The sequence below is a fragment of the Hermetia illucens genome, chromosome 4, assembly GCF_905115235.1.
Source record: "Hermetia illucens chromosome 4, iHerIll2.2.curated.20191125, whole genome shotgun sequence".
In the NCBI taxonomy this organism is placed as follows: domain Eukaryota; kingdom Metazoa; phylum Arthropoda; class Insecta; order Diptera; family Stratiomyidae; genus Hermetia; species Hermetia illucens.
Genome location: NC_051852.1, coordinates 152,618,520 through 152,646,284, shown reverse-complemented (window position 1 = coordinate 152,646,284; position 27,765 = coordinate 152,618,520). Strand labels below are relative to the sequence as shown.

The following is a 27,765-nucleotide window of genomic DNA, read 5'->3' as shown; positions in this document are numbered from 1 at the left end:
GGCATCCTGGATCGCTTTCCGGTTTTCCTCTGATCCGCGGAAAATCTTGCGGCGCTCGTCCTCCATGTCGGGTATGAGCTTCTCACTATAAACATTGCCATAGAGTTACCGAGTTACATTTTCTGCTAATCAAATCAAAACGAACCGGAACACATAAGCGCTCGCCGCAGCGACCAGGAATCCACCGAAAATCAATGGGAATCGAATTGTTTCAAAACTAACCATGACTCCAATACTTCCATGCACTTTCCAGCAACTGCAATCAGCTGATTTTGACATTAGGCATTGTTGGATTGGTAACCCTGACATTTAGTACAGAAAGGATAATTTGATTTTTTCGTCGACGCGGTTGGTACTCGGAGTTTTCAGGGAAGATGCTTGGCAAAACATTGATCGGTGTCGGGAAGTTGACATGCCGCTCGCGACGGTCGGACTTTTTTCAAGTTTATTTTGTGTAGAATGATTTTGGTTTATTGCATTTAGTGTTTGTTAATAGAATGGCTTCTTCCTCGAACGGTAATGGGAACCTGATGGATGAATTCGAAGAGGCTTTTCAGGTGAGTTGGATTTGGAGGAGGTGAAAGACCTATGAGTGCAATGAACGCGAATCAATTACCGAGTTTTGTTTGTTAACTTTATTTCTGAGATAATTTCAAATGTAGTGACGGGTTGTGTTCTGGGCTCATGAAAATTTCATGAATTTAATTCGTTTGTTTGGATTTGTGGTTGTTTGACTTTGGTCAGGTGAGACAGTGAGTTTACGTGGAGGAGTGTCGTTTTGCCGGTTGGCGGGCAATGACTTCGAATAACGACATTGATTATGATAAACATATCATTGGCTTTGATTAATTATCAATTTTCTTGGAATATTGTCTGCCCCGTCCGGGCTAATCCTTAATCAACATATCTGTTCCAAGTACATGGCCTTCCTAGGTCCATTCTAGGTATATTGCGTTTGCGATTTCAATCTCCGATTTGCACCAGTTTGTATACAAAAAACAGACTAAAAATAACTGAGACGGTATCAAGACTGCGCGAAAAAGCTTGGAGAACAAAATGAGCACGACGATGGTAGCCTTACTAGAGGCCGACTATCCTTTCCGTGGCGTTGCGATGAATTTCTGTAAAAGAGGCAAAAATAACACGAAAATAATCAAAATATGACTCGAAATTTCGGATTTTCATCATATATATAGTTGGCGTTATCCATTAAATCGAGCTATGTGACGCGGTCGCTCGTTTGCTGAACTATGTTTCAGCCACTTCATTTTCCTGAGAAGCTCGCACTTCACAACTAGGGCCTCTCACTCGTCGTCCACTCTGTGTTAGTGGATTCAAATAGACGACATATCCAGAAATAAAATTGTCATCATTTTGTGACCTAACCACTGCCACTTTTGTCTTATAAAATACATGCCTAATAGCAGTTGATCTCTACGCCAACGTAGTTTTTCATTCAAGGTGCTACGGGCCAGAGGAGGCATTGATCAACGCAGGCATGGAGCTCAAGCTCGATGCTGAAGTGGGCAGAGACAACGTTTCCAAAATATACACTTTCGATTTTTTCTGTTAATATTGTTTTTCTTCAGCCTTGTCCCGTTCACAAGTAAGGTCGGCTCGTTGTGATCGGTTCGCCATTTGGCTCTATCAAATGCCTGATATGGATGCAATCTCGAGGCTTTTACATCCCCATCCAGCGTATCAAGCTACCGTTGTTTCGGCCTGGTCAGTTTGGTCGTTTACCATCCACTTCGATGTTCAGACCAATCTTGGCAAGTGAATTCACGTAAGCGCGTATTCTGTGACCATACCATCGAAGGCGCCTCTCGCATTTTTTCAACGATCGGTACGACCCCATAACGATCGCGGATATCCTCATTTCGGATGTGATCAAAACGTGTCATGTCACTAGTCCAAAGCAACATCTTCGTCTCCATTACCCCAAGAAGCTGTTCATTGTCTCTTATAGTCGGCCAACCTTCAGAACCATAGAGGGCGACGGGGCGGACGACATTGCGATAAATTTTAGATTTGAGACGTTTGTTGATACGTTCATCACAAAGAACACCAGTTTTGGAACGCCACTTCGTCCAGGTTGCGTTAATGTGTGAAGCAATTTCATAACACAGTTCTCCATTGGCTCATAACGTTGACCCGAGGTAATTAAATCACTCAGTTCTGGGCAGATCACTGCCGCTGACAGTGATTGTGCCTGTTTCATGGGGATCGGTCGTCGAAAATTCAGTTTCACGGTGTAACGGTGTCCATAACAAGAACAAAGAGAAGTGGTGAGACGGCGCTTCCTTGATGAGCACCAACAGAGACAGGAAGCGGTTTTGATACACCCACCCTACTTCGAACTTTATTTTTAGGATCGTGGTAGAGTAGTTTAACCCAGCGCACGAGTTCTTCTGGCACTAAGTGTTGTCGTTGAGCATACCAGATGAGTGCGTATGACACACGCTCAAACGCTTTCTCTAGGTCCAGAAATACAATGTAAAGAGGGTGATGCTTCTCACGGTGTTTCTCCATGAGTAACCGCACAGCTGTATTGAGTCAGTAGTTCCACAGTTTTAGACAAATCCGGTTTGATTCACGGTTATTTCAACGATTTCGCGAATACGGTTGTCAAGAATGCGTTCAAAAATCTTCATGGTATGGAAAAGTAACCGGATCGGACGGTAATTTGAACATTCTGCTGGATTATCGTTCTTTTTCCATATTGGAACTGTGGTACTTTCTTTTCAGTCAGATGGTGTTCTTCCTTCCTGAATCACTCGATTATAGAATTCACTGAGCCACAATGTTGGGTCCCAGCTCTTCGCTTTCCAGAGCTCAGATGCGATGTCGTTAGGTCCTGTTGCTTTCCCCGATTTCATTCGTTCTATTGCCTCCTTAACTTCAGTTGTGCTGACAGGTGGAACTGCTTCAAGTGTCAAGCAATGATCTGCTCGAAGTATTCTCGCCATCTATCCGTCTCAGCTCGACGGTAGGTAAGCAAAGTACCGTTCTTGTCATTAACGCAACAGAAGTGTTCGATATCCTGTATGCGCTCGTTACGACTTTTGGCAAGTCGATGCAGATCTTTCTCGCCATCCCAAGTATCTCGGTTGATGTATCGCTTAGCCGGCTTGATGACTCCGAGGGTTGCAGAGGCATGTGGATCGTGTCTTTCATTTGGTTCCACATTCGTAATGGTTGGTAATCGCGTAAGTGAGATCATTTCTTCTTTCTTCTCACGTTTTACTGTTCCCACTATAAAATGTAGGAAGATGGGACAATCGTTTGATGAACCATGTATTCATAAGTACAACGTCATGGGTGTCCCCTAAATCGATTATACACTCGTTACCTTCATTGCGCGTTGCGAACTCCTTTCCCCTATGACACCTATTTCCTATTACACACCTTTTCACCCACATGACCCTTCAGGTCGCTGGTAATGATATAGTCGTCAGCAGGAACGTGATAAGTCTTTTCATCGAGAAGTTACCAGAAGGCATCTTTCTCGGTCAACCTGTCTGTGGTGCATATGCGGTGAAGAAGTGAATAGTGCGATCAGCTGATATAATGGTCATCAGCCGATCATCAAATCGTTTCACTTCTTTAATGGCATCACGGAAAACCTCTGATATGGTAATGCCAACACCATATTGAGTGTGTGGGCTTCCAAAATAGAGAAGTTAATAGCCATTTTTACCGCGTTCCTTTCAATTTCGCAGCTTGCATTTGTTTCACTCGAACTAATTTGCTTTCGTCCTGCCGTGTCGACTGAAATGGATGCCCTAGCATTTTTCCGAGGCTTGTGACTCAATCCGATCATCTTGTTTCTAACTACATTGGATACATTTTCTTGGCCGACCTGTCGCAGGGTCTGTCACCAAGAAAGATCAGGTAGGATTTAGCATATTGGAATAACTCCCAACTATACTCTATTTATCTTTCTCACTGTTCTCAGCATTTTATTTTTGTTTTACTGAGGATAGTACTGAGTACGTTGCCTCCAACCCTCCTCCTTTACCTGGGCTTGGGGCCATCATACTTTCTTTCTGTTAATGCGGTGAGATGGCTCGTCAAGTTGAAAATATTAGTTTTCTGGATGGACCGATTTGCTTGCTTGCTTCCTTCTCCAACCCATGATTTCGTGTGGAACCAAGCAGGTGCCATCAGAGTAGAGGATGCTTGAAGAAATATAACGTCGTCCATTGCACCCGTCCAACCCGCTGGATAAAGGAACATGGAGAACGTCACTGAAAACGAGGAGTAATATCTCGTCGCAGAATGCAACCGTATCGGATTCTTCCGAAACGTTACTTTGACGCAGCACAATGCATTTTCCGCTATCATAAGTTCCTCGAATAGTAGCTATTTTCTATGCAATCCCTCTACTTCTTACAAGTAGTATTGAAAGCCTTCTCGAAATCAATGAAGAGGAAGTAAGAGAGCAAAATGATCCGAATTGAGTACAGGTGAATCCAGAGCGGAAGCGATCCTGATTTCTGTCGCTAAAACTTTCGGCAGTAAACGTACAAATATCCCTCTTTGTGGTATTGAGAGTAATTGCCCTTTTTGAAAATGTTGAAAACTATGCTTACTTCGACGGAGCGATGGTTGAAGAGGTAAAACGTCAGTGAGTAGTAGTTTGATGATAATGAAACTGAAGCACAATTTTGTTGAAAAATGGAGGAAAAAACGTTTAAGACGAACATACTATGTGGATGCTCTACATTCATCTTGATCAGGAAACAATATTCGTATTTTCACTTATTGGCAAACATCTTAGATTAGAAGGATTTATAGGTGGATGAAAGTAGCAGAGAACAGTGCTGCATGGAGACCGTCAAGCCCAGCGCTGTTGCCCTGCCTGTGAGTGTATTGATAGCCGAGATTATTTCATTCTTGTTTGGAGGGGCAGACTGTATCCCCAAGTTACGGTGACTAATCATTTCATCTGCAAGAGATGGAACTTCACCAGATGTTATAAGATGGAGAACGCTGGTAAAATGTTTTCTCTGCCATTTAAGGTGCTCGTTGTCACGGATAAAAGGTCCATCGTTAACATCCTTCATAGGACCATCGAAAGGTTTGCGACCACATGCATGCTCTTTCGTGATGCGGTATACACCTCTGAAATCATAGCGCTCTGCGGCGATTCCTCCATCATCTTATTTGGCTTAGTTAGAGAAAGCAAGCATTCTGGGGACCCACGCTACCGTTATCGAGGTCAGTCTCTATCCGAGGCCTTGATCACATTTCGGTTGCAGTAACGTTTCGAAATTTAAAAGTTTAGCCTGCAAATTTCTATCCCTTTTAGTCGCCTTTAACGACAAGCAATGAAGACTTTGAGTGTATTCTTAAGCCCCTGCTCACAAGGTGAAAATTATAGGCAAATAAAATGGTTCGTGACGATGATACCCTTGATTGGGGAGACAGACCAAAAGAAGTGCAAAGTAGGAAATATTTTGATATTTGGCTGAGTTTTGGAGGTATCAAAATTGAAATTTCGGATTTGCGATTCATATATGGTTGCCGTTATCCCCTAATCATCTATAGCGCGCTATTTTGCCGGTTCGCTCTGAAGTGTATTCTAGCCCCTGTACAGACCTTCCCGAAAAATTGCATTTCGCTATAACCCTTCTGTGTTACATGTTTCTATGGCGACTTACTCATTCGTGAAATAGTAATCCAATTGCATGGCATACCAGCAATGGAGTTGTCATCCTTAAAATGTAACCTATCCACTGCTACTTCCGTCTTCTAATCAAGACCACTACCGATACTTGACGTGTAAGCCAATGCAGTTCTACGTTCGAGGGAAATGTTAACTAAGTTTTGGAGATTTCGGGTGAGTGAGGGTCAGCTTAATTTGTTGACTACAACTTCCAGAGGCAGATTCTTCATTGAGGAAGCCGAGCAGCTGTATATAAAATACAGAGCCGTCTCCGTCTATTCCTTACATTGGCTACATATTGGTGATTCACTTTCTCAATTTTACCCACGTGGTTGTTTAAGGACCACTGGTTTTCGACTCCCACTTTCCAAGGTCCCGGATTCTTTTATAAAAAATTTCAAATTTCCGTGACGTTCGTCTAGGTGGATCTCCCTGGTTTGGATATAAATGTTACATACATATCACAGGCAGCTTATATGTAGTCGTGTGGCTTCACACTGCCGCGGGACCAAAAGCCCGGTTGCCTAATTATTACCGGAGGAATCAGTACTACGCCGACCGCGACACTCGAAAAGATAATGCTATCCGGGCCTGCAGATTTATATCAATTCGCCTAAGCGAAGTTGTTTTGCTAGTCAAAGTCCAGTCATTCGAATTGTGTTCACCTCTCGCCACTAAACTGAGATTTTGGATGCTGCCTCGGGAGTGCATTCTAAGCGAATGGTTTGCCGTTTGTTCAGCACTTTCTGTGTATACCCTGCTCTTAAAGTATAGGTGCTGCTGACTAACAACGTAAAAGAATCCAGTTCAACTTTAAGGTTACCTTAAGTGGGTCTCTTCGCAAATGCCTCTTCATAATGGTCATTTAGCCGCCCAATTCCACTCAATAGCTGAATCAGACTTCAGAACTGGAGTTGGAGAGTGCTCCGGTCGGACTCCTCTGTTTTACAAATCCGAGTTCCACCATGGTAATCGTGAGAGGTACTTATCACCTGTACTCCCATATAGCAGTACAGAGAGAACACTGGTGAGAAATAACATCAGATTTTAGTCAAAACATCGACGGCGGATCTAGTGCTGTTATGTCGAGCAACACCAAATTCGGAGGTGCCATCGACAGAAACAACGCCTTGGTGGCCTTCGATGGTTGACGGCTAGAGCATTAACCTGTGGATTCCCTTGCTCTGGGTTCGAATCGTCGTCGTGGATGTGTTCTATTCGACTTGTGCAGCACAATCTCATAACAAATAAGAACGTGTAAAAAAAACAATAACAACGAATAGTGTGCATGCAAATAATCTAGATTAGAAAAGACTAAGAACCTTTATTTTATTGGTATTTATCTTCATTCTGACCCTGCCTACCTGTTTCTCAAATTCGACCTTACCGATAACAAGAAGAAACAGAATCGGTGCAAGACAGCAACCTTGTTGGAATCAATTTTGGATTTCAAATTCCTTCACAATTTTACCTAGATGCAGTACATGTCATTCTATCCCATTATGTGACATTCTGTTAGTTGTTAGTTTCTCGTGAATTCCTCTCCTGCGTAGAACACTCCACATACTGCTCCAAGGTGATCCCGAAGGGTATTGTTGTGATTATTGCAAGAGGGTCCAAATTGGGAAAAAGACTGTTTTCTGTTGATCAAGCTTTTGAAGTGTTCTTTGTTCGAAGATAGTTAGGGTAGGGCGCACGCAAATGCTCTTTCAAGATGGAGGCCCTTTTCATCATCGCTCCCAGAGTAAAACGTTAGATTATTAGGATTTCCAGATAAGTAGAACTACCAGCTCAGCAGGAACTACGATCAGCAGTTCCTGCCGAGCCAGGCGGTTCTGCTCCCTTTGACCGCATTGAAGGTAGAGATGAGTCCAAACAACAGTTTTCGGAGTGATGGAAAGGTTGATTATCCCTTGATTGCTCATACTTTTTTCCTTACCGCTTCTTAGTTTTCCCTCATTTTTTTTCCATATCATTTATTGTTCTAGGGACTTTCCCCACGCGCCTCGATAGCCGATAAGATCATAATGAAATTGACTTTCCTTAACGTTACTATTTTGTGACTTCATGAAGTCCCTCCTGTTACTTTTTAAGTTTCATCACTTTCAATTTCGCGAACTTGACCATCTCGGCCTAGTCAATTCCTCCCCACTCACTGACTGTTACGTGCATGTCGAGGCTTCCGTACTTGGATTGGTTACCCAAAAGTTCCTGTTAAGCGAAAACCCGTAAACGGAATCCTCACCCGCAATTGTTCGAACTTTATTTTAAATCTTTACCTTTCTTATTCTATTCCATAACAATAACATTATATGTTTTCATTAACTCGCAGGCCTGCTTGAATGCCCTCACCAAACAAGAATCCAATACAGGCGTAACAAAAGAAGAAGTTGAATTTGAAGTACAGGCAACAGCAAATAAATTCATCGATGTCGCACGTCAAATGGAAGCATTCTTCCTTCAAAAGCGTTTTGTGATCTCAGCTCTCAAACCCGAAATGCTTTTGAAGGATGAAAATCAGGAACTCAAAGCCGAAATTGCACGAAAAGATCAATTAATCAATAAACACTACGCACGTCTAGAAGAATGGAAATCTCTACTTTCCGATCAACAGCAGCAGCAAGTAAGAAAATGTTTGGATTCACGCCCAAGTCTAGTTTCAAAGTTCAGAGCTAATTTCTGCTTTTCCAATAACAGGGCTATAATAAACCACCTCAATCACAACCCGATATGCGAGCGATAAATGCCAATCCTGCCGGTATTCCACAAAACGGACCAAGTCAAATGGGTATGGTTGGAGGCGCTGGTGGCGGAGGTGGTGGGGCCGGTGGGATCCCGGGAAGTCTTCAAGCTCAATTGCAACAACAACAACATCTTCAACAGCAACAACATCAACAACAAATGCTTCAGGCACAACAGATGCAGCAAATGCAACAGATGCAGGTAAGTTTTACGACATAAAGTATTGATTATGTTCTAACACTATCATCCAAACTTTGTTGAAGTAATTTTTTAGTTCTCGCTTCTAATAATAAACAGTAACGCGGAATTTATCTCATTTGAGGAAAAAAAATACGACGTGCCCTTTCTAATTGGATAAAACCTTTCATGAGATAATTTCTAAGTTCATGCACGCAATTATTTATTATTAGTTCAATTATTGGTCTTTGTTTTATGTAAATGCAAATTTTTTTAGCAATTGTGTTCTAAATTATAAATTGCAAAAGTGAAATTCTTCAAAATGTTTAAATGAACGACTTCTTTGTAATTCTGCTTTTGGATACATTTTCACCATAGTGCATAGATAAATTAAACATAATTTCGTGGTGGTTTGAGTTCAAAATCACACTTCTACTCTTCTACTTTTCCTATCGCAAGCTATTCTAGTATAGGTGTGATTCTCATTTCTCATTAAATCTCGTCTACAACGATAAATCATTAATAACTAGTCGTATAACAACGTCATGGTCATGAAATAGTCTAGAATTTCACAATAATTTCAGTGTCGACTAATTTATCGAAGTATTAACTTGACTGTTCACTATTTGGATAATGGTTTTGTACGTTATAATAAGGATGCTCTTTCTTAATGGTGGAGATATTTTTTCACTATAAAACTTGACATGCATTGGGTCATGGCAACAAGCTAGTTGTAAAGGAAGCAGTGAGTCAAGCGATTATATATTAATAGAAATTATCTCATTATTTGCTTCAGGGGTTTAATTAATCTGTTATTGGTCTTAACAATTCCTTCGACTCATGATTCCTTAATAATATGAACGAAAAACCACTCAAATGAGATATCGATATTCTTCACTGCAGTAATAATTCCTTCAAAAATGCTATCTCTTGTTTTATTTTCCATTGGTAATGTCCATATTATTGTTAAAAGTACATCATTTAACATAATTCAGAGCTTGTGCAAGTTTTCGGGCCTCCATAAAGGTTTATGGCTAAGATATATATTTTTTTCTTTCATTTCATGCAAAGTACTTAATTAATCTGCCCCCGATACTATAGTGAACCACAGTAAACTCTGGAAACATTCATTATGCAAAATCCTTTGCTAAAAATTACAATTATATTGTTACCGTAGACACCTATGGGATATAGGGTATCAACCACACCTAGATACCATCTTTATCGGTTGCTGGTGATGTGCCTCACCTCTCTCCAAGAGTTTCAAAGAAGTTTGTACTCTGTCTGCATCGTTCTGCGCCATGCAGCTCTGGAGTGACCCACGCGAATTTATCGCCCTCTCTCAATGTGTGGCCTATCGACTGCTATTTGTGCATGGTCCACGGGAATCCAACCCGTACGCAAGCTAAGTTTTTCATTTGTGATTTTTTCAGGCCAGAGTTCCAATGATAGGGCGCAGATATAGTGACAATGATGGTCATTTTCCACATATTACCCCCATCTAACGAAACAGAGAAATGTTGTCCATTAGCGCAAATAGGAAGAATGCGATGACCCGCCAAACTGAGAACTTTGATTTTGATGATGTTTATCTCAGTCGGAGTTTGTGTGCTCTTTTCCAAGTCCAGAGCCATTGGCCAAGGTTCATAACTCGATGAGAGAACAAAAATATGTTATCAGCGTAGTTCAGGTGTTTGAGGAAAGATGACAGCGTCCATTGAACACGTCCACTTAGTGAAATCGTTGCTATTTTCGACAGCTTCAGTTTTCCTGGCCAACGCTATGCCGTACTTCTCATAATTTTTACTGTAGTAGAGTTCCAACGCGTCGCTCTCGTTCACAACCATCGACAGAGCTATCAGCACCTTTCGTTCATCGAACCGCCACAGAGTCGTCACTTGCTGCAGAGCTTAAGACACTTTTGATGGCGGCCTAATCCTCATCAATATTCTTGGGAGGGATACTCAGAGTTTGTGTCATTCGGGCAAACGACAGCCGAAAGTTAACGATTTAAATTGCAAAGCTTGGATTTTCTTGCTTCAAAGTAAAAAGCGCCTACTGACGTTCGAAAACGATTGAACGGATTTTTTCGCTATACGTCTGCTCATTCTCTCTCTGCAATGAGCAGACGCTTAGCAAGAAAGGAACAAGCGACTACCGAAATATCGGTATATGTTTACTACACATTGGAATACTAGCGAAAAACAAAAACCGTGCAATCATTTCCAACTAAGTTAATTGCTAGAAACACCGCAAGAATACACACTTAGATCCCTATTAACGTCCAATGCACAGATTTAGAGATTAATAATTCTGCATTTTTGCATTGAAAAACGACCTTTCATTTTATATAAAAATCAGAAGGTTTTTTTTGCAGCACATTTAAGTCATCGATCGCACAAGTTGCGGCTGCCCTCCCCGCAGAAGGTTTCTTATTTGGATGCGGCCTACCCATGAATCCTTGTTCCTGGATTTCCTCATGTGTGGTAAAGTGGGAAAGTTCGTACACCATTGAAGAAAATAAGTGGTCATTGGGGGCAGGAGGTCCGGAGCGTACGACGAATGAGGTAACCGTTCCCAGCAGAGGGTGGAAATAATGTTTTTTTTGCCAAAGTCGTTGAGAGGACTGGGACATTGTCCTGCTGCAAAATTATTTTGCTATGTCTTCGTGCTCATTTCGACCTTTTTTCGCGGCAACTCATAGACTTGCGCATGGTTCAAGTCGATGAGTTGTTGCGGGTAGCGTTCAGCCATGTTTGTCTGCCCTAGTTTCAGCAGCTCCTAGCACAATATCCACCAAGTGCGCTATCGAATTGGGTCAATCTTGGCGTCTATATGGAAGGCTCGACGGATGAAACCCACGATTTCTTGCGCTTCGGGTTCTCGCAATGGATTCACTTATCGTCTCTCTCTCGAAGTGAAAAAGCAAATGATACATCTTTTCCGCATTAATTCAGATGATGGAACACCCATTTTCCTATGTAGATGATTGGAGATGGTTTGCTGGCCGACGCTGAGCTTAGTTAGTAGTTGTTGCTGACTGAGTAGAGTTATCATTTAGTAATGCTTTCAAAGCGTTTTTTTTAAATTTCCCTTTCGGAATCGTCGAAACCAGCGCACACAACTGTCTAGAATTAAAACAGTATCGCAGTAGATTGCGACAAATATCCGATCACTACCGCTCGCGTTGCGTGCGCACAAAAATAAGATGCTCAGAAACAAACGCTCAAAAAGATATGGCGTGCGAAAAGAAGTTACCCATGTATATCATTTTGATCTTCTATTGGTATCTCGCAAATAAATTCAATTATTAACCGATACCTTTATCCTGACGATATTCCCCGTCAGTGATGTTGAGTGATAGAGACGCGATCCTAACCTGCTGGTGCTGCATGGTCCACATCTCCTTATGGCTACTACATCCCGTGACGGGATAAATAGAAGGTTCCCAACTTCGCCTATTACAAATCTTCCCGAATCGTTCTATCTGCTGCAAGATGACTTGTAAGTCAAATTCACTGAAGCAGCTTCAGTACACAATATTTATCATTTTATCATACTTTATGACATTGGATCTATCGACTTAGAAGACAAAAGAATTAAGTATACTAGCAAGGCTACTTGAGCTCTTCAGCTTTCGTTAATGACCAAAATGGTTTCTTTACTGAGTTCCCTTCCGCGTTCTCCGCCACGCTTTCTGGAAGGAGTAGGACCTGTTTAAAGCTTGATATGTTTAAAAGCTTGACCTGCTCCACAATATCACTAAGGACACAACTTTTTGGGGTTAGTATACTTCAAGGGACACAATCAGCCAAGTTCCACTTTGACCAAATATGATGTTTTTTTTTATTTTCTTGTTCATAGCGAATACTTTGAAGGGTGCAAAAGTTGTTTTTGATCGGGGCTGGGATTTCAAGCAAAAAAGCCAAATGCGAAATTATGAAATGGAACTATTAGGAAGAGAGTCGGAAAAATCATTGCCAAGGTATTCAAAATCAACCAATCTATTGTTTATTGCTTCAAAACACCAAAATAATGGATTAAAAAACATAAAAATGAATCTTTGTCTCAGTTGGTGCTTGTATTGTCAGATGATGTCGTGTATTCCGCCGGAATCACTCCTCGTTTTGTTGTTCTTGTGGCCCGTGGTATCTTGGCTGTGTTTCAACCTTTTTTTCACCAGTTGCTGCAAGTCTGATCGCAAGTTAAGCTATACTTTTTCGTGGCAGCTGCTGAAAGAAACGCGAGAGCGCCATTAGAGACGCCGTTCACAACGACGCGCCCGTTCATGTTCAGGCTGCTTATTAATCAGCGCAAAAGAGCGGGGAAGGCAGGGGTGCCTGTCTTTTTTTGCTTCCATTCGATGAGAATTAGGGGACATCCCGGTTTCATGGTTGGAAAACCCGACGTCGAGCAGCTGCAACAAGTGCGTTCAATTGCTAGGTGGAATATAAAGTGGATGTCATGCACTTCGCAGAACTTGATGGCTGGCGAGATACGTCAATTACAACTTTTTGCTTGGAAGGAATCAAAAGACGGAGAAATAAACAGGAACAGAAAACAGCAATTATAAACCTGAAAAGCGGCGGAAGTAGGGAATGAGAACGTTTTCGACTCAGTTCAAAATGTTACGCTGTCCAACTAGCCAGAGAGCGTCCATTTGTAGCTTATTACAAATGGGTCTCCTTTGACCCAACATTACACACCGTCACATGGCGGTTGGTAGAGTTCAACAACCGCTGAACATATTTGGTTTTTCTCTTAATGATGACTTCTTTTAGGTCTGGATCGTCTGTTGAATTTATTTACGTCATAATAATATATACTGCTGGGTGATGTGCACATGACTTCTGCAACTAAATTGTCGCAGATACTGGTTGCTCGCCCATGTTAGATATTGTTGCAAAGCGTTGCATTAGCTCGTATTTGTAACCTTTTAACAATTTTCTGAAATGATCATGGAGAGTAGATCTTTCATACACAATGGTTATTACGGTGAGCTAATTGCTCCCGACGAACGAATGATTGCGTGTTTTTCGTGCGCCGTCCAAGTTCTTCGTTCGTAAAAGTATCAGGCAAGCGTACCCCGATGATACGACGCAGCCAGGTGTTGACGAAGACTTAGGGCTTTTAAGTAACAGTGGGGGTGACATTCCATGTGCTGTCTCATATACCAACGCAGAAAGAACGCTTGCACAGGCAGTCTCAACTTGATCTTGGTGTTGAGATAATTGAATTTCCAGTTCGGGCAAGATTCAGTTCGGTGCTACCGTCAGCAGAAATCATGCTTCCTAGGTATGCAAATTAATCGATGTCTTTGCTTTGCTTTGTTCGGTCCATTAATGCAAATAGGCAGATTATGATGACCTGTTAGACTGAGAGTCTTGGTTTTGTTAATATTTATCTTCAGTCCAATTCTATTTGCCTTTCTTTCCAAATTCGGAGCCATTTGGCCAAGGTAAATGACTCTGTGAAAAAGCAAACGAAGACGTCATCGTCCGTTGAACTCCTCCGTGCCCTCCAAACAAGGCAGCATAAAGAACGCCACCGATACCAAGAAGAAATAATATCGGTGCAAGAGGCAACCCTGTCAGACTCCGGTTTGCACCTCAAAATCCCCTGAGATTTTGCCTAGGAGCGGCACGTGACATTTTGTGCCATCATATGTCGCTCAGATAATGACTATCGGAATGCCTCTCCCTTGTACAGCACACTAGCTACACTCCCTGTTCACACTATCGAAAGCTTTCTCGAAATTGATGAAGAGCAGATGAAGCGAAGTTCAAAATTCCGCGCATCGTTCCAAAATTATGTGTAGGACGTGGATATGGTCAATGCAGGAGGATCCGAAGCCAACACCAACTTGCTCTCTGTCGAGCAGCTTGAAAGCTAGAAGCACGTATCAAGTTTATCTTTAAGTGAAATAATGGCATGGGCTAGCCTTTTCTGTTTCCTCACCTTCGCTGTTCTCACGTTTATCCTCGATGTGTTTCCGCGTCTCTAATTTCAACTTTGAAATATCTCAAAAACTTGGCTACCGAATCTTCTTTTTCAATAGGAGAACGCACCCTAAAATAAAAATTTCATTTTAAAAATTTTATCTATTATATAATCTGATTCTATAAAAGTGGATGTTGTTGCTATGTATATCCGTTTGTGGTGATGGTGTGGTGTAATATCAAGGGACTGACGATTTGGTACGAAATATTGGGATTACCAATTATCGGGAGTACAAAGTAACGGGAATCGGCAAATTTGTACCAATTAGCCGGAAATGCAAATTATCGATGTACAAATTATCGGGATTCCACTGTACATGTATTTTTTAATGGAGATTTTTGAACTATATAGGTTGCCATAACTCGCCACCAGAAAGTGCTCCAACGGATAAACTTCTACAGCGTTCACTCGATCGTCACGAAAATTGCTATATTGCTGTGATAGACCAACTTCTATACCATCCCATTGGGTTAAAGGTTCAACTTTAAACTCCATCTTCGTTGGGAGTGAGAAGTTTATGCGATCCTCTAAAAAAGTTATGGCCCTTCAAAGTGGGTTTTTGTTGTATCGTCATGGTAATGTTTTGATTTGGTATTTGTTGGTATGTAAAAGGACAAGTGAGGCGTCCCTCTCTCAAGCCGTTAAAAAATTGCGACAGCTATCCCCGCTTAAAAAGTCATAGCGCGCCATATTGGGGCTATTTTCATGTCAAAACTGTAGGGTTTAACTTGAACCTCATCTTCCAAGCGGAAAGGAGAGTGTAAATAGAGAAGCGGGCCATTTTCTCTCTCAAAGATCGTTGAAAAGTCGCAATGGTCACCTCCTTTTAAGAAGTAATGGCGGTTCAAATGGGGAGTATTTTGATATCATCATGGTGAACGTTGATTTGTCAGCGTCACCTCCGGAGAGGGAGGGAATAAAGAGGGTACACAAAAGGAAGAAGAAGACCACTTTTTCTAAACATCGGCGATCGTCGCGATGTGCAAGGGAGATTAGAGAGGGGGGTTGCCCCGCATTGGTGTAGAAGGGGATTGTGGGGCAAGGGCAGCCCTCTGTACAAACGGCGATGATTTCCTTACCAATAGGGTCACTAATGTTACGAAAATAGCCCCCCTCAGAGAGCCATTATGGGTTTTCAGCTGGGGTAGAAAGCGGGGCTTTCTTTTTTCCTTCCCTTTCCAATGCGGGGTTGGCAAATCAATGTTTACCACAATGATATGAAAATATCCTCCATTTATAGAGCCTTAATTTTCTAAGGCGGGTTGACTGCAGCGATTTTTTAATTGCCACGAATTCTCATCGGGTTAGAAAAGGAGGAACCTCTGCCTCTACACCATAAAGTTTTCGAGCCCTCTAGGTATTGGGCTGAAATTCTAAAAATTATTGAAAGTGCCATCCGAAACATTGAACATTGGGAATACAACCAGACATGCACGACCATTATCAGCCAGTAGAACTGCTGAAATATCTGATGACTCAGACTCGCGACTGGAAACAGAAAGAATCAGAGTCTCTATTTCATGAGCTGGTGAAACATAAGAGCGAGACGTATGATTTAATAGCTGCGGATTTGCGCTTCCACTTTTTACCTAATGTTTGTGCATGCGATAAACCTACAGCAGCAGCATAGCACAAAGATGCGCACAAACATCCATGACGAGCATTCGAACTCGGGGTGATGAGATCGAGAGGCTGGTATTCAACCAACTCAATCATTGAATCGTTAAATAATAGATGATTTAAGCATTTAACAATAATTACAACTTCAAACCTTTTGCTACTTGACAGTTTCCTGTTTCAAAGATGACAGTTATGTCTATTATTATTGTCGTGAAAGTTAGATTTATTCCGCCAAAAAGGAACATCGAAATCAACATGAATCTTTAACTAGGTTGAGTAATCGAATTGATTTTGTAGTGACACTATGTTTCATACGTGCTCTCTAAACTGTATCAGGATATAAATAAGTAATAAGGCACTCCGCACATTTTGCATATTAAAATAATCACAACTCAAAACATTTGCCCAACAAGTCTACTTGCGAAAAATTCAATGAAAACAAACTTTATTTGAGCGGAAGAGCTTCCACAAGGACTAAGATTGATAGAAGTTCATTTCTGCTGTAGATTTCAAATTGGTCCCATTTATATTTCGGAGAAACTGGGACCACTTTACTGCTCTTAACTAAGAGGAAACATGAATTATGTTTGAAATGTAAGGAAATGTACAGCAAGTAATAATTCTGTATTAAATTATTTCTTCTGTTAGCCAGGCATTGTTGGATCCAGTCAATGAGCTGTACGACGTTTCGCGGATGAACTATAAAAATGTTAGGGTATAGAATATTTCAGAAGTAATGTTTTTACTTTTAACTATCATCAAACATGTGCATATTTAGGATGAAATCTGTGCCGATAAACCCGGCGCATGTTTAAGACGTAAGCAAAGAGAGAAAGTGTTTTTAAGTTCTGATTCCTCTGAATCTAGGTTGTAATGAACAATATACTCATGCTGAAGAAAAATTGCATTTACATAATTCATAGCGGCTGTACATAAAAAAATGATGCTTTCGTAAAAACCATTTAAATAACTTTTCAAAATTTCGAGCTATTGAACATACAATAAACAATTCAAATTGACATACAACTTTCATTTTTCCACAAATTCAAACATTAAAATCTAAAACCACCCCAAAAAAATAGAAGCTAACAAAATTTTATCATTTCCTTTATTTTCATTCTTTTTTTAATTGCAGTCGTTCGGGAAATTGGCTAAGCGGTAAAATGAAAGATTTTCACGCTCTATGTAACTAAATAGTGTGCGCGTGTACGTACGTAATACACACACTAGAAGGATTCGTTGTTGATTCTCGTTCACAGTTACGAGTAGAAAAAAATTGATTTTCAAATGCAAAAGAAAACAGACAAATTTATGAAGCTCTTAGTATGATTAATGCATATAAGTTATGTAGGTTTTTCTTCTTAGCAGAGTAATATTAAAATTACACTTTTTATGAGATGAAAAGGAACTTTTTTTAAAGCTGGCTACGTTTTAATGATCTTATATACAAAATACAAATGACAAAGAATGCATAAGCAACAACAAAATATGAAATCTATTCCAAAGAATGATTTTCAATATTTGTGTGTACCTTTTTCATGAATACAAAGCAATTTTTTAGAGTAAATAAATATAAATAATATATTAAAGTAAATGATTTCATATACAAATACATATATACATATAAATGTAATGTAACTATGAGAAAATGTTAATAATTTATAAAGATGAAGAATATTGAATATTGCTCAGAATACAGACTGAAAATAGTAAAAAACAATTAGAAATAAAAACAAATTCTCTCTTTTAATTATGCAAATGTGGGAATATAGGAAAACGATGATTTTTCGTGGTGTGATTTGGAAGATTTTTTATCTCAGTCGAACTGGCATGCATTCTAGACATTCATCCAGTGTCCCCTGATTGCTTTTTTTCGTAAATTGCTCCTTTCTTTTCACACAGCCGCCATGCATTCGAGTTGTTATAAAATTGTGTTCATTGCTCCCTTTATAAAATGATAGTGCGTAGATATCAAGGTGTAGAAAAGCCAAACTTCTCCGATTTCACTTCTATAAATGCCGCCGTATTTGAAGTCGCACGCGAGTAAATCGACACTTGTTAATCCTTCTTGTTCTTTCAGAACCCAAAGAAGTCACCAATAACGCTAGCTGCCAAAAATCTGCATCTATGTGCATCCATTCAAAAAAATGGTTATTTTTTCGTGGACCAGTCAAGTCTATTCCTATAGGCTACCTAGCTTAGTGATGCTGTCCAGTGCCCGTTGAAACACGGAATAAGATGGACATTTCGATTGTTTACAGGACTCTGTTCAATTTCCTTTCCAGAAGTAGATCTCGGTTTGACACATTGCAATTTCTGGTCCAATGTTTCTCGTGGTTATTTTCGGACTTTTCTAGTGGTTGAGACATAATGCCAGCCGGGAGACAGCTTTTGTATATTTTAATAGATTTCAATTGGACTGAACAGCTGTATGATGATTTCAGTCTAAAGTCTTGACGTTAGATCGCAGAAATCGCCTGTAATCAGATTTTGTGGTAAGTGAATTCGGGTGACTTCCGCAATTCCCACCTTTCTCATTGCCGATTCGAATCTGTCTGAAATAAGTTTGGTGGAAGCAAACTGTAATAGCAATGCTCAAAAGACCATCCTTAGTGGCCGAAGAGGATCAAAAGGGAAGAGTTATCCCCAAAAAAAAACTGAAAAAATGGCGAAACTGACCGTGAGGCTCCGCCCGCAAACATTGACGCTCCATCGAAGTGTTCCGTCGACACGATCTCCCTCCGTGCCAATCAGACTCGAAAATGTGAGGGGGGAGGTCCTTCGAGCACTTTGATCCCTCTTGAGTCATTGCACAAAATTCAGATGAGGCAGTATTCGTCATCTCATCGTGGGTCCGCACCGGATACTGCCGGATACTGGAAAATAAAGACAAACACGAGGATTCGCGTGCACCTAGCGAAATACCAAACGCGAGCTAAACCTCAACACAGTCGTCATTAACGCTTATGAGGCCAGCTGGCCTTCTAAGACAGTTAAGTCATCAAGGGATGTACCATGGTGGAAACCCTTCAAGCGGACAAAATAAACCGGAGACTGGCAGAGCTACAAAAATGCATTGACTGCGTATAGCAACGCAATCAGGGAAGCAAAACGGAACAGCTTCAGGGAATTCTGTGAAGGGATCGAACAGATCACAGAAGCAACCAGACAGGCTATAACCAAAGACGGGGCAATATCCTCCGTCTGTTTGAAGAAGGAAGATGGGACATTTACCGAGAATGAAGAGGGCAGGGTACGCCTATTTCTCAGAACATTTCCCGGATTCCCAGGGTATGAAAGGATCCTTTTCACTCTAAATCGTTCAGACCAATTCGCCTAACGTCGTTCGTACTCAAAACGGTGGTGAAGGTCATAGACAACTATATTAGAACTAACGTTCTAAAGCCTAATTCCCTACATCACTGTCAACCCGCTTACCGGGCAGGACGGTCAACTGAAACTGCTCTGTATCTCAGTTGCACCATCTATTCATCGACTTTAAAGCCGCCTATGATAGCATAGCCAAGGTAAAACTGTGCACGGCCATGAGAGAATTCGGTATCCCGACGAAATTGATAAAACTAGCTAGGCTGACCCTGACCAATGTGTGAGGCCAGATAAAAGCAGCAGGATCACTCTCAAGACCATTCAACATCAACAACGATCTACGACAAGAGGACGCCCAATCATGCGTCCTCTGCAACCTGGCCCTGGAGAAAGTGATTCGCGATGCCGATGTAAATGCGAGAGGCACCATCCTCTTCAAGTCCACCCAAATGCTGGCCTACGCTGACGATATCGACATCAAGGGAAGAACAACCCGAGATGTACAGTCTACCTTCAACCAGATCGAGTAGGCGGCGCAAGATCTTGGGCTGCACATCAAGGCAAGACAAAATGTATGGTGCCAGCGTCAGCACCGAAAACCAACCAACCAACAACATCAAACCGCACTGTCAAACGGGAAGAATAAAGATAGGAGAATACAACTTTGAGACCGTTGATAATTTCTCCTATCTAGGGTCGAAAATCACAACCGATAACAGCTACCATGATGAAATCCACGCACGGTTGTTGTCAGCCAACAGAGTCTATTTCAGCCTACAAAAACTGTTCCGCTCGAAACGTCTCACCATAGGGTCAAAGCTTTTACTGTACAAGACTATGATCTTGCCAGTCCTCATGTATTCCTCGGAGACTTAAGTTCTTAGCAAGAAGAATTGCGAACTCTTGGCCGCGTTCGAGAGAAGAATCCTCCGAAGAATTTTTGGCCCCCTACATGAGGAGGGATGATTCCGTACCCTACATAACGACGAAATCTATGAGCGATACTATGACCATTAAGTTGTGCATAAAATCCAGCCCAATAGGTTGCGGTGGGCGGGTCACTTAATCCGTATGGATGAAGATGACCCAGCCCGGAAAGTCTATAAGAGCAATATCTATGGTAGGAAAAGGAAAAGAAAACGAGGCAGACCCTGCCTGAGATAGAGCGGTGGCGTAGGTCAGGACGCCAGACAGCTTTTAGGGATATCGAATTGGTGGACCTCGGCGCAAAACCGGGATGTCTGGAGTTCCTTATTAAGGCAGGCCTAGACCGGATACCGGTTGTTGCGCCGTTGATGATGATGATGATGAAACCCACTGCCACTGAAACCACGCACAAAAAGGGTGCTGGATGTACAGAATCATATCAGATATCTGAGGTAGATCGGTACCAGGATGATATAAACGAGCATACCTCTGAAGATTTGGTCATGACGTTTCATCAGTTCACCCGAGTGTGGCAGAGAACCGGAACTTTGCCATAAAAGGTTCGTCAGCTACAGCTGATGGGCCCTTAACACCGCATCCTGGAATATATATATGGAGATTCACATCAACAGCGATGATAGTTACCATAAGAAGCTTAGACGAAGGAAGTAAAAAATCGAAAAGGAAACAAACACCAACACGACTAACAAGTAAAATTTGATTTCGCCTGGTAACGTAACATCGTATGAGTAATGCGCTGAAAAGTGGAGGAAGAAGGAAGTGGTTTTGGTGGGTAAACGTTTCACTTAATTGCTTATCAGGACTCTTTGAAACTTCACAAGGGCTCAATGATACGGCAAGTTTGATAAAGACTAATGTGCTGTAATAAACACGAATGTTGGTGTAATCAGACGATCCTTCCGTGTTAGCTACTGCCGCCTGGGTCGATTACGCCATTTTTCTTGGCCATAGGCTTAGTCTGACTTGTGTTGAGAGCCGCCAATCACCATCTATTGTATCGATCGACGTTTTGGTTGTTTCCCATCGAGGTCTCATAGGCGTATCGATCGCAAGGAGCGTCAGTTGTAGAACGCGTTACGTTGATGCGCGAAGCAATTTCACAGCACATGTTACCGTTGTCTGATAGCATTGATAAGGTACTTAAATAGCTTGGTTCACTGCTATCACAAATAGCGAAATTATATCAGCTTTCTTGTGAGGTACTAGAAAAACATCTGCAAAGCACAGTATATAGGACACTGGTTATTACATATCCCACGTGGCAGTATTCATGACAAGAACAAAGAGGAGTGGTGAAAGGGCGCTTCCTTGATGAATATCGACAGAACAAACGCCTTCTCTAAATCCAGTGATACATTGTAGATAGTAGCCGCGCAGCATATGGTATACTGTGCCAATACTGAACGATGTCACGAATGCGGTTGTATAAAAATCTTCACAATATGGAAAACAACTGTTCAATGGAACATGTATTGACACAGTCATGATTGTCGGCTGAACCGACAATACTTTCGCCTCCCTTACTTTTTATACCAACGGCTTTACCTCCATAGCACCGGTTGCCATCTGCTTTTTCGTCGACATAACCATTAAGATTACCCCCGTGTCAAATAGTTGCCAGAAGACCCCTTTCGCAGCATCGGGTCAGCTTGTCAGTGGCGCGTGTGTGACGAAGAAGTGAATCGTGCAGTTAACTGAGATAATACGTCTTGGAAACCCTCAGAAATGGCAATGCCGAAACATTTTTACCGTGATCACGTTTTATCTCGTAGTTGCAGAGTTTCTTGCAGGGTGCAGTTATCGATGCTCATATTCTAGCTTCTGGTTATGCTGTGCAATGGGATCCGCTATCGCAGATTTAGGGAATTTTAGCCACCATATATCGTCTGAAGGACTCCAGAGGTCAAAATGAAAGGCTTTGAGCAATACTTAAAGTATCTCGAGGTCCTGGCAGTTTCACAACAATGTTTCACGTTCAAGTACCCGAGTATCACCTGTCGCCCCCGAAGACTTATTTTCTAGAGTTTCATCCATTGTTGTGTCTCGAGTGACATTTCTTTCATTCGTTGTCGCTTTTGGTAGGAACGTTTAAAGCTTTTATCGATGATTTTCTCTATCGGTAATAAATTGATATAAGATTCGGAACTGATCGAAGTAATAACCTATGCTCAAGTATCTAGGGTGCATTATCGTTTAGGTGGTAGATTTCACGAGATTCGGAAAGAGCACAATTCATGAGAAGGCACCATCTACTTCCCTGCCCAGCACAACAATAAATTTTCGTTTACGGCATTACTCACTATGCAACACTTCCTAAAATTTCTCACGGTATCGGAGCTCGATCGGTCATTTTCAACAATCCCTTACATTCATCGAACTGTATTCACGGTTCCCCAGTCAGCCAGGTGTTATGATGTTTGTCAATATTCTCTGGTGGACTCTTCGAACAGTAAGATAATTCTCCCATAACCGAACGGTAACTGGATCGATGTTGACCTTGAAGGGGGGGACGAATTTTGGAGCATTCGCGGCTTGCGCGAAGTATTAAATCCAACAGAGTGGCAAAGGCCAGCGACCATAAGGTGATGATTCCTTCGAAGACGTTTTTTACGTGAATGCAGAAGACAGTTCGCAATATAGTCGATCTAGTTGTTCGTACGCTGACATCTATTTTAAATCCAGCTGATCTGTTGATAGGGTGTGCTAGAACAATCTGTCACTAATGACGAGGCGATGGAAACTGTAGAAATCTAAAAGCCACCTTCTTTTCTTCACGGGAAGTTTCTGTTGGTGCGTAACATTGAAATGTTGCTCATTCTGAAATCTCGCAATCAGCATCTTGCATGAAACCACCTCCCATATATCCGCAAACATTACTTTACGCTTACTTTCATCCGGCTTTCAGGAGTTCAGTAACATAGTTCCGCAAGAGAGGGATGAATGCTCTCTAGATTTTCACCATCAAACCTCCTTTAACCCGAGAATATCCAGCTTCTCACATTGGAACTCTTGCTTGACTGTTCCGTTGTCGAGGAGCGCAGACACATTAACCAAAACCAAAACGTGTCCTTGTATGGTAGCCAACAGTCTAAACCGATAAGTCTGTCCATATCCGAGGCGTGGATAAAATTTCATTAGCTTCCTTGCGAGATATAGGTTGCCAACCCACCAATTTTTATCTCTTTAAGTCACCTTTTATGACAAGTTGGAAGTACTTTCAGTAATGTTTTAATTCTCAGTTCAAAGGAGTGTGTAGGTAGGTAAGTAGCAGTAGCCACTCTGAGGACCCCAATTAGCGCTATGATGCACTTTTTTAATGCCTGAAACTCATAATAGTATGTCTGCTATGGGAAAAACAAGAAGATCAGAATCCAGCCCGTTCTGATTTTCAGAGCCAGCTCGTACAATTTACCAAGCCCCAAAGAATTGTTTACCTAGTGTCCACACCTGGTCTAGCTAGAGCTGGGCAATCGCAAAGAAAGTGTCTGAGAGTTTCTTCCGCCTCCCTGCAACTTTTGCAATTTGAATTGTAGGGTGCACCTAGCCTGCTGGAATGGTCCCGTATAGGCAATACTTCACGCATTCACACGCGTCTGGAAGAAAAGCTCTCGCAATCGAGTCTTCTTATAGGAAGGCCAACTCCTAATGACTTGGCGCAAATCTGAAGTCGGCGACTGATAAATAAGGGTCAGCTTTGGTCCCACGAGTAATCCGAGAAAAATGTCCAACATGTCTAGCCCAGGTATCAGGGTAAAAGTCTTACTTGAAACTGAAGGTGGCCTAGGTATTCAGGCACGTTAAATATAATTAGTAGTAAATACTAATAATAAGGCCCCAACTACTTCCTGAGATGTCTGAGCCAGTCAAACTATAGCGACTCATTCCTCTTGCTCTCTCTGCTTCCTGAGACGTCTGACCCAGTCAAACTGTAGCGACTCATTCATTCCTCTTGCTCTTTCTCTACTTCTATCGATTTGATTATGATGATTCACAAATTACATGAAATGCCTGAATATAGCGAAAAACGCAAAGCATTTGTACTTCAGTTTCTGAAGTTTCTTATGCGTAGTACCGTATTAAACGCTACAGTTTAGGTGGAATCTACACCGGAAAATATCATAGAACATACATTGAAATCGGAAGAGATGTTCACCAAACACGGAAGGGCGATGGTGGTTACCCATAAGCAGCACGAAGAAATAAATTTTAATAGTTCCACTTTTTAAGAGTATTTAAGCTTCCTAATTGCCCCGTCGCCAGAAAAGGACTTTGCGAACGCCGTCAACGATCCGTAAAGTTGAAACCCTCAACGTACCCGGAAACTTCATAAACAAACTTAATTAGAATCAAGTTAATTCGGATCAAGTAATATTTTTGGATGTTTTATATCATCTGTAAAAATCGTTATGAAATCATAATATGCTTGTGAACATTCTGCGTAATAGATTCTGCCTATAACCGGAATCATATTAATACAATTTTCATTTTATTTTTACATAATACTGTGCTATACCATGGATTCTACTTAATTTTCCTGTTTTCTTAGGTCGGCGCTCAGCAGCTATACATGCAACAAGGTGGACCTGTCGGAGCTCGTGGGGCATTCAACCAAGGTGCTAATGTTTTGCAGGGTCCTTTAGCATACTTGGAGAAAACAACAAGCAATATAGGTAACAAATGAGCCATCGCGCTCTACTGATTTTATAAATTGGTCGGTAATCAATGTGTATTTTCCTTGGCAGACCTTGTAGGCATGGGTGATGGACGAAGGTGACGCGGGCGGGGTAGGGGGCGAGGCAGAGGTCGTGGTCGAGGCCGTGGCCGTGGAAGAGGCGCCGCTCCCGAGTTTCACGGCTCACCGTTATCCTAGAATGAAGCAGAATATGTATTACTGAATAAATAGATTTTTTTAGTCACTACACTAATGAAAACTTAACATTAATGTAAAGAAAGAAGCAAACAAAACCTCTGAAAATTGTACTAAAGTTATATGCATCTTGTATTCCATTCGTCTTAAATGTAGCTACATGTTCGAAGCAAAGAGAATCAAATGCCAACTATAACTCTGTCGAAAAATGGACTACTCATGTGAAACCTCTAACATCCTCCGTGAAATTGACTAACAAACTGTTCCTCAACATGAAACTTCCTAACATGTGTCCAAATTTCTTAAGGCGACTCTTTTTTTTTTTTAAATTTCCAAACTATCTTAGTTTCCGATTAATTGGTGCCTACCAAATTGTTTTAGTCAAACCTTTGTTTTGCAATTCTTCATGAAAAATATCTTCCAGACTTTATACAGTAACGAAAACATAAATATTCCAATCAACTCTTGATAACGTGGATAGCTGTGAAGCGACCAGCCCCTTTTAAAAATAGAATATACTCGGATAAACCAATGGTGAAGTACTTAAATTTCTCACTCGTGCACTTTTGTTTTGTTTAAACTAAATATGGATCGACGTATGAAAGAAACGCCAGAGAAAGACTTACCAAATTTATCAAAATTCCAAAGACTCTGCAAGGGTCTAAAACTACCATGATAAGTTGAACGAATTTAAAAATGAAAACCAAATTGAATTTTTATACTTTGAACATTTCAAAATTATACATTTTGATATTAATTAATTTATTCCCATGTGATATTTAACACATCATGAAATTCATTAGAATTTAAAGAGAAAATTCTTAAATTGAAAATATTGCACGACTTCACCTTGATACATTTAGAATTTTTCGAGGCAAACGAAATTATAAAGTTGGAATAATTTAGATGATTTGATTTCAGGATTTTCTGGATATATTCCACATAAATAATAATGCAGATTTTAGTTTGCAATCATTGCGAAAACCAGTTATGAAATGATAAAAATAAAAGAATGAAATGAAAATAATTGAACACAGCTCTACCTTGAAGCAATCTGACATCATTCAGACGAGCCGAATTTTAATATTCAAAGTGTTTGCGTGATTATAATCCTGCAAAGTTTTCAAATTTTATTTACAGATTTCGTTTAGACCTACCATAAAAAAATATCCAATGCAATATTATTTTTCAATGCAAATAAATAATTATGTAATCAGCATGAATTTTTCTATTTTGCTATTCCTTTTCGATAAAAAAAAGTACCGGAACCGACTTAATTTAAAAATACATCCTTCTGAAAAAACAAACGTGTGCGAGCGTTTCACCTCTTATCCATGTACCGCTGGTAGACCGCCAAACGGGTGGCCTTGGCTCTCTCGTCGCAATCTGTTTTTTTCCTGTTCGGCTCGTCTTTCAAGCACCATTTGGACGATTGTTGACTTGCCCCCATGTCAAACTCGTAGGCCCACGTTTCATCACTAGTAATTATGCGCTTCATGCAGGTCGGATCATTATTCACTTAAGAAATCATGTCCGCAACCTTCTTTCAACTTTTGTTTTCGAACGAAAATTACATCTACCGGAATGCGACACGTCTTATACGTAAAATCATAATGAGTTTAGCGGCAAGTTCACCAGCAATCTCTCTTAGGTGGGTATGATTTTCAAGCACCATTTTTTCTCGTTTCCGTCGGTGTTTGGCGAGGATGGGCGCGGTTAAAATCTTTATACCACTCGTGTGCCCGAGTTTTCGAAAGAGCAGACTCCCCAAAGGTCTTTTGCAACATTATATCAGCACATGAGATTTCAATTTGTCAATTCAAAGCCATCCGCCATACGGCTTCTATATAGCATTGGTGATCTCCATCTCCATCTAAATTATAACCGAGATAATTTTTACACCAAGGAGATGAGATTTTAACCGCGACCTTCCGCTACGATAGCCCGGTACTCTAGCCACTTGAGCCATCCGGATATCATCGTTGACTTACCGAGCGCTTATTCAAGATTCAATTGTAACAGGATGTTCATTAAATGTCTCACCTCCTATCGCAAAAAGTTTTGGACTCATGCACCGGTAAGACATTGGACTATCAACTAAACACCCCCGGCATCAGAATAGAAACCGATTAACCCATTATTTCGGCTTGCCCTCCCGTCTCCTCGCCTTAGAGAGCTTTCAAATCAAGCAATTCTTTTCACTCACGAAAGGAAGAACCCTTGTAATCCTATCTCTCCGCTGGTCAAGTTGAAACTTCTTCGCTCAGAACCTAAACATCATGTACAACATGACTACATTTGTTAGCATCTCTTAGTATCTTCCTGACAATCTTGCCTGAAAAGAGCCCCCTGTGTCTGCATAAAGTTGATGGCAAATCCCATTTCACCTTCCACACGAAAAAAGCCGTGATCG

At 41.1% G+C, this 27,765-nt stretch overlaps 1 protein-coding gene across 2 annotated transcripts; it reads left to right on the top strand.

The window, feature by feature from the left end:
* The first annotated feature begins 363 nt into the window (after positions 1–363).
* Positions 364–26,569, top strand: LOC119655733 (mediator of RNA polymerase II transcription subunit 28). 2 transcript variants are annotated; one of them, XM_038061783.1, is made up of 5 exons: positions 364–557; positions 8,004–8,294; positions 8,369–8,614; positions 25,032–25,155; positions 25,228–26,569. In XM_038061783.1, the coding sequence occupies exons 1-5, from the start codon at positions 498–500 to the stop codon at positions 25,257–25,259; spliced, it is 753 nt and encodes a 250-aa protein (XP_037917711.1). In that variant the 5' UTR covers positions 364–497; the 3' UTR covers positions 25,260–26,569. The 2 variants fall into 2 exon arrangements, with proteins under 2 accessions (XP_037917711.1, XP_037917712.1); XM_038061784.1 differs by lacking the exons at positions 25,032–25,155; positions 25,228–26,569 and adding an exon at positions 17,346–17,947.
* The last annotated feature ends 1,196 nt before the right edge of the window (positions 26,570–27,765 follow it).

What these genes read in the sequence shown, in the direction of transcription:
- LOC119655733 (XM_038061783.1), top strand. Translation starts at nt 498, where the DNA reads ATGGCTTCTTCCTCGAACGGTAATGGGAACCTGATGGATGAATTCGAA. An exon ending in CCGATCAACAGCAGCAGCAA is followed by an intron (nt 8,295 to 8,368) that starts GTAAGAAAATGT and finishes TTCCAATAACAG; the next exon opens with GGCTATAATAAACCACCTCA. An exon ending in GAAAACAACAAGCAATATAG is followed by an intron (nt 25,156 to 25,227) that starts GTAACAAATGAG and finishes TTTCCTTGGCAG; the next exon opens with ACCTTGTAGGCATGGGTGAT.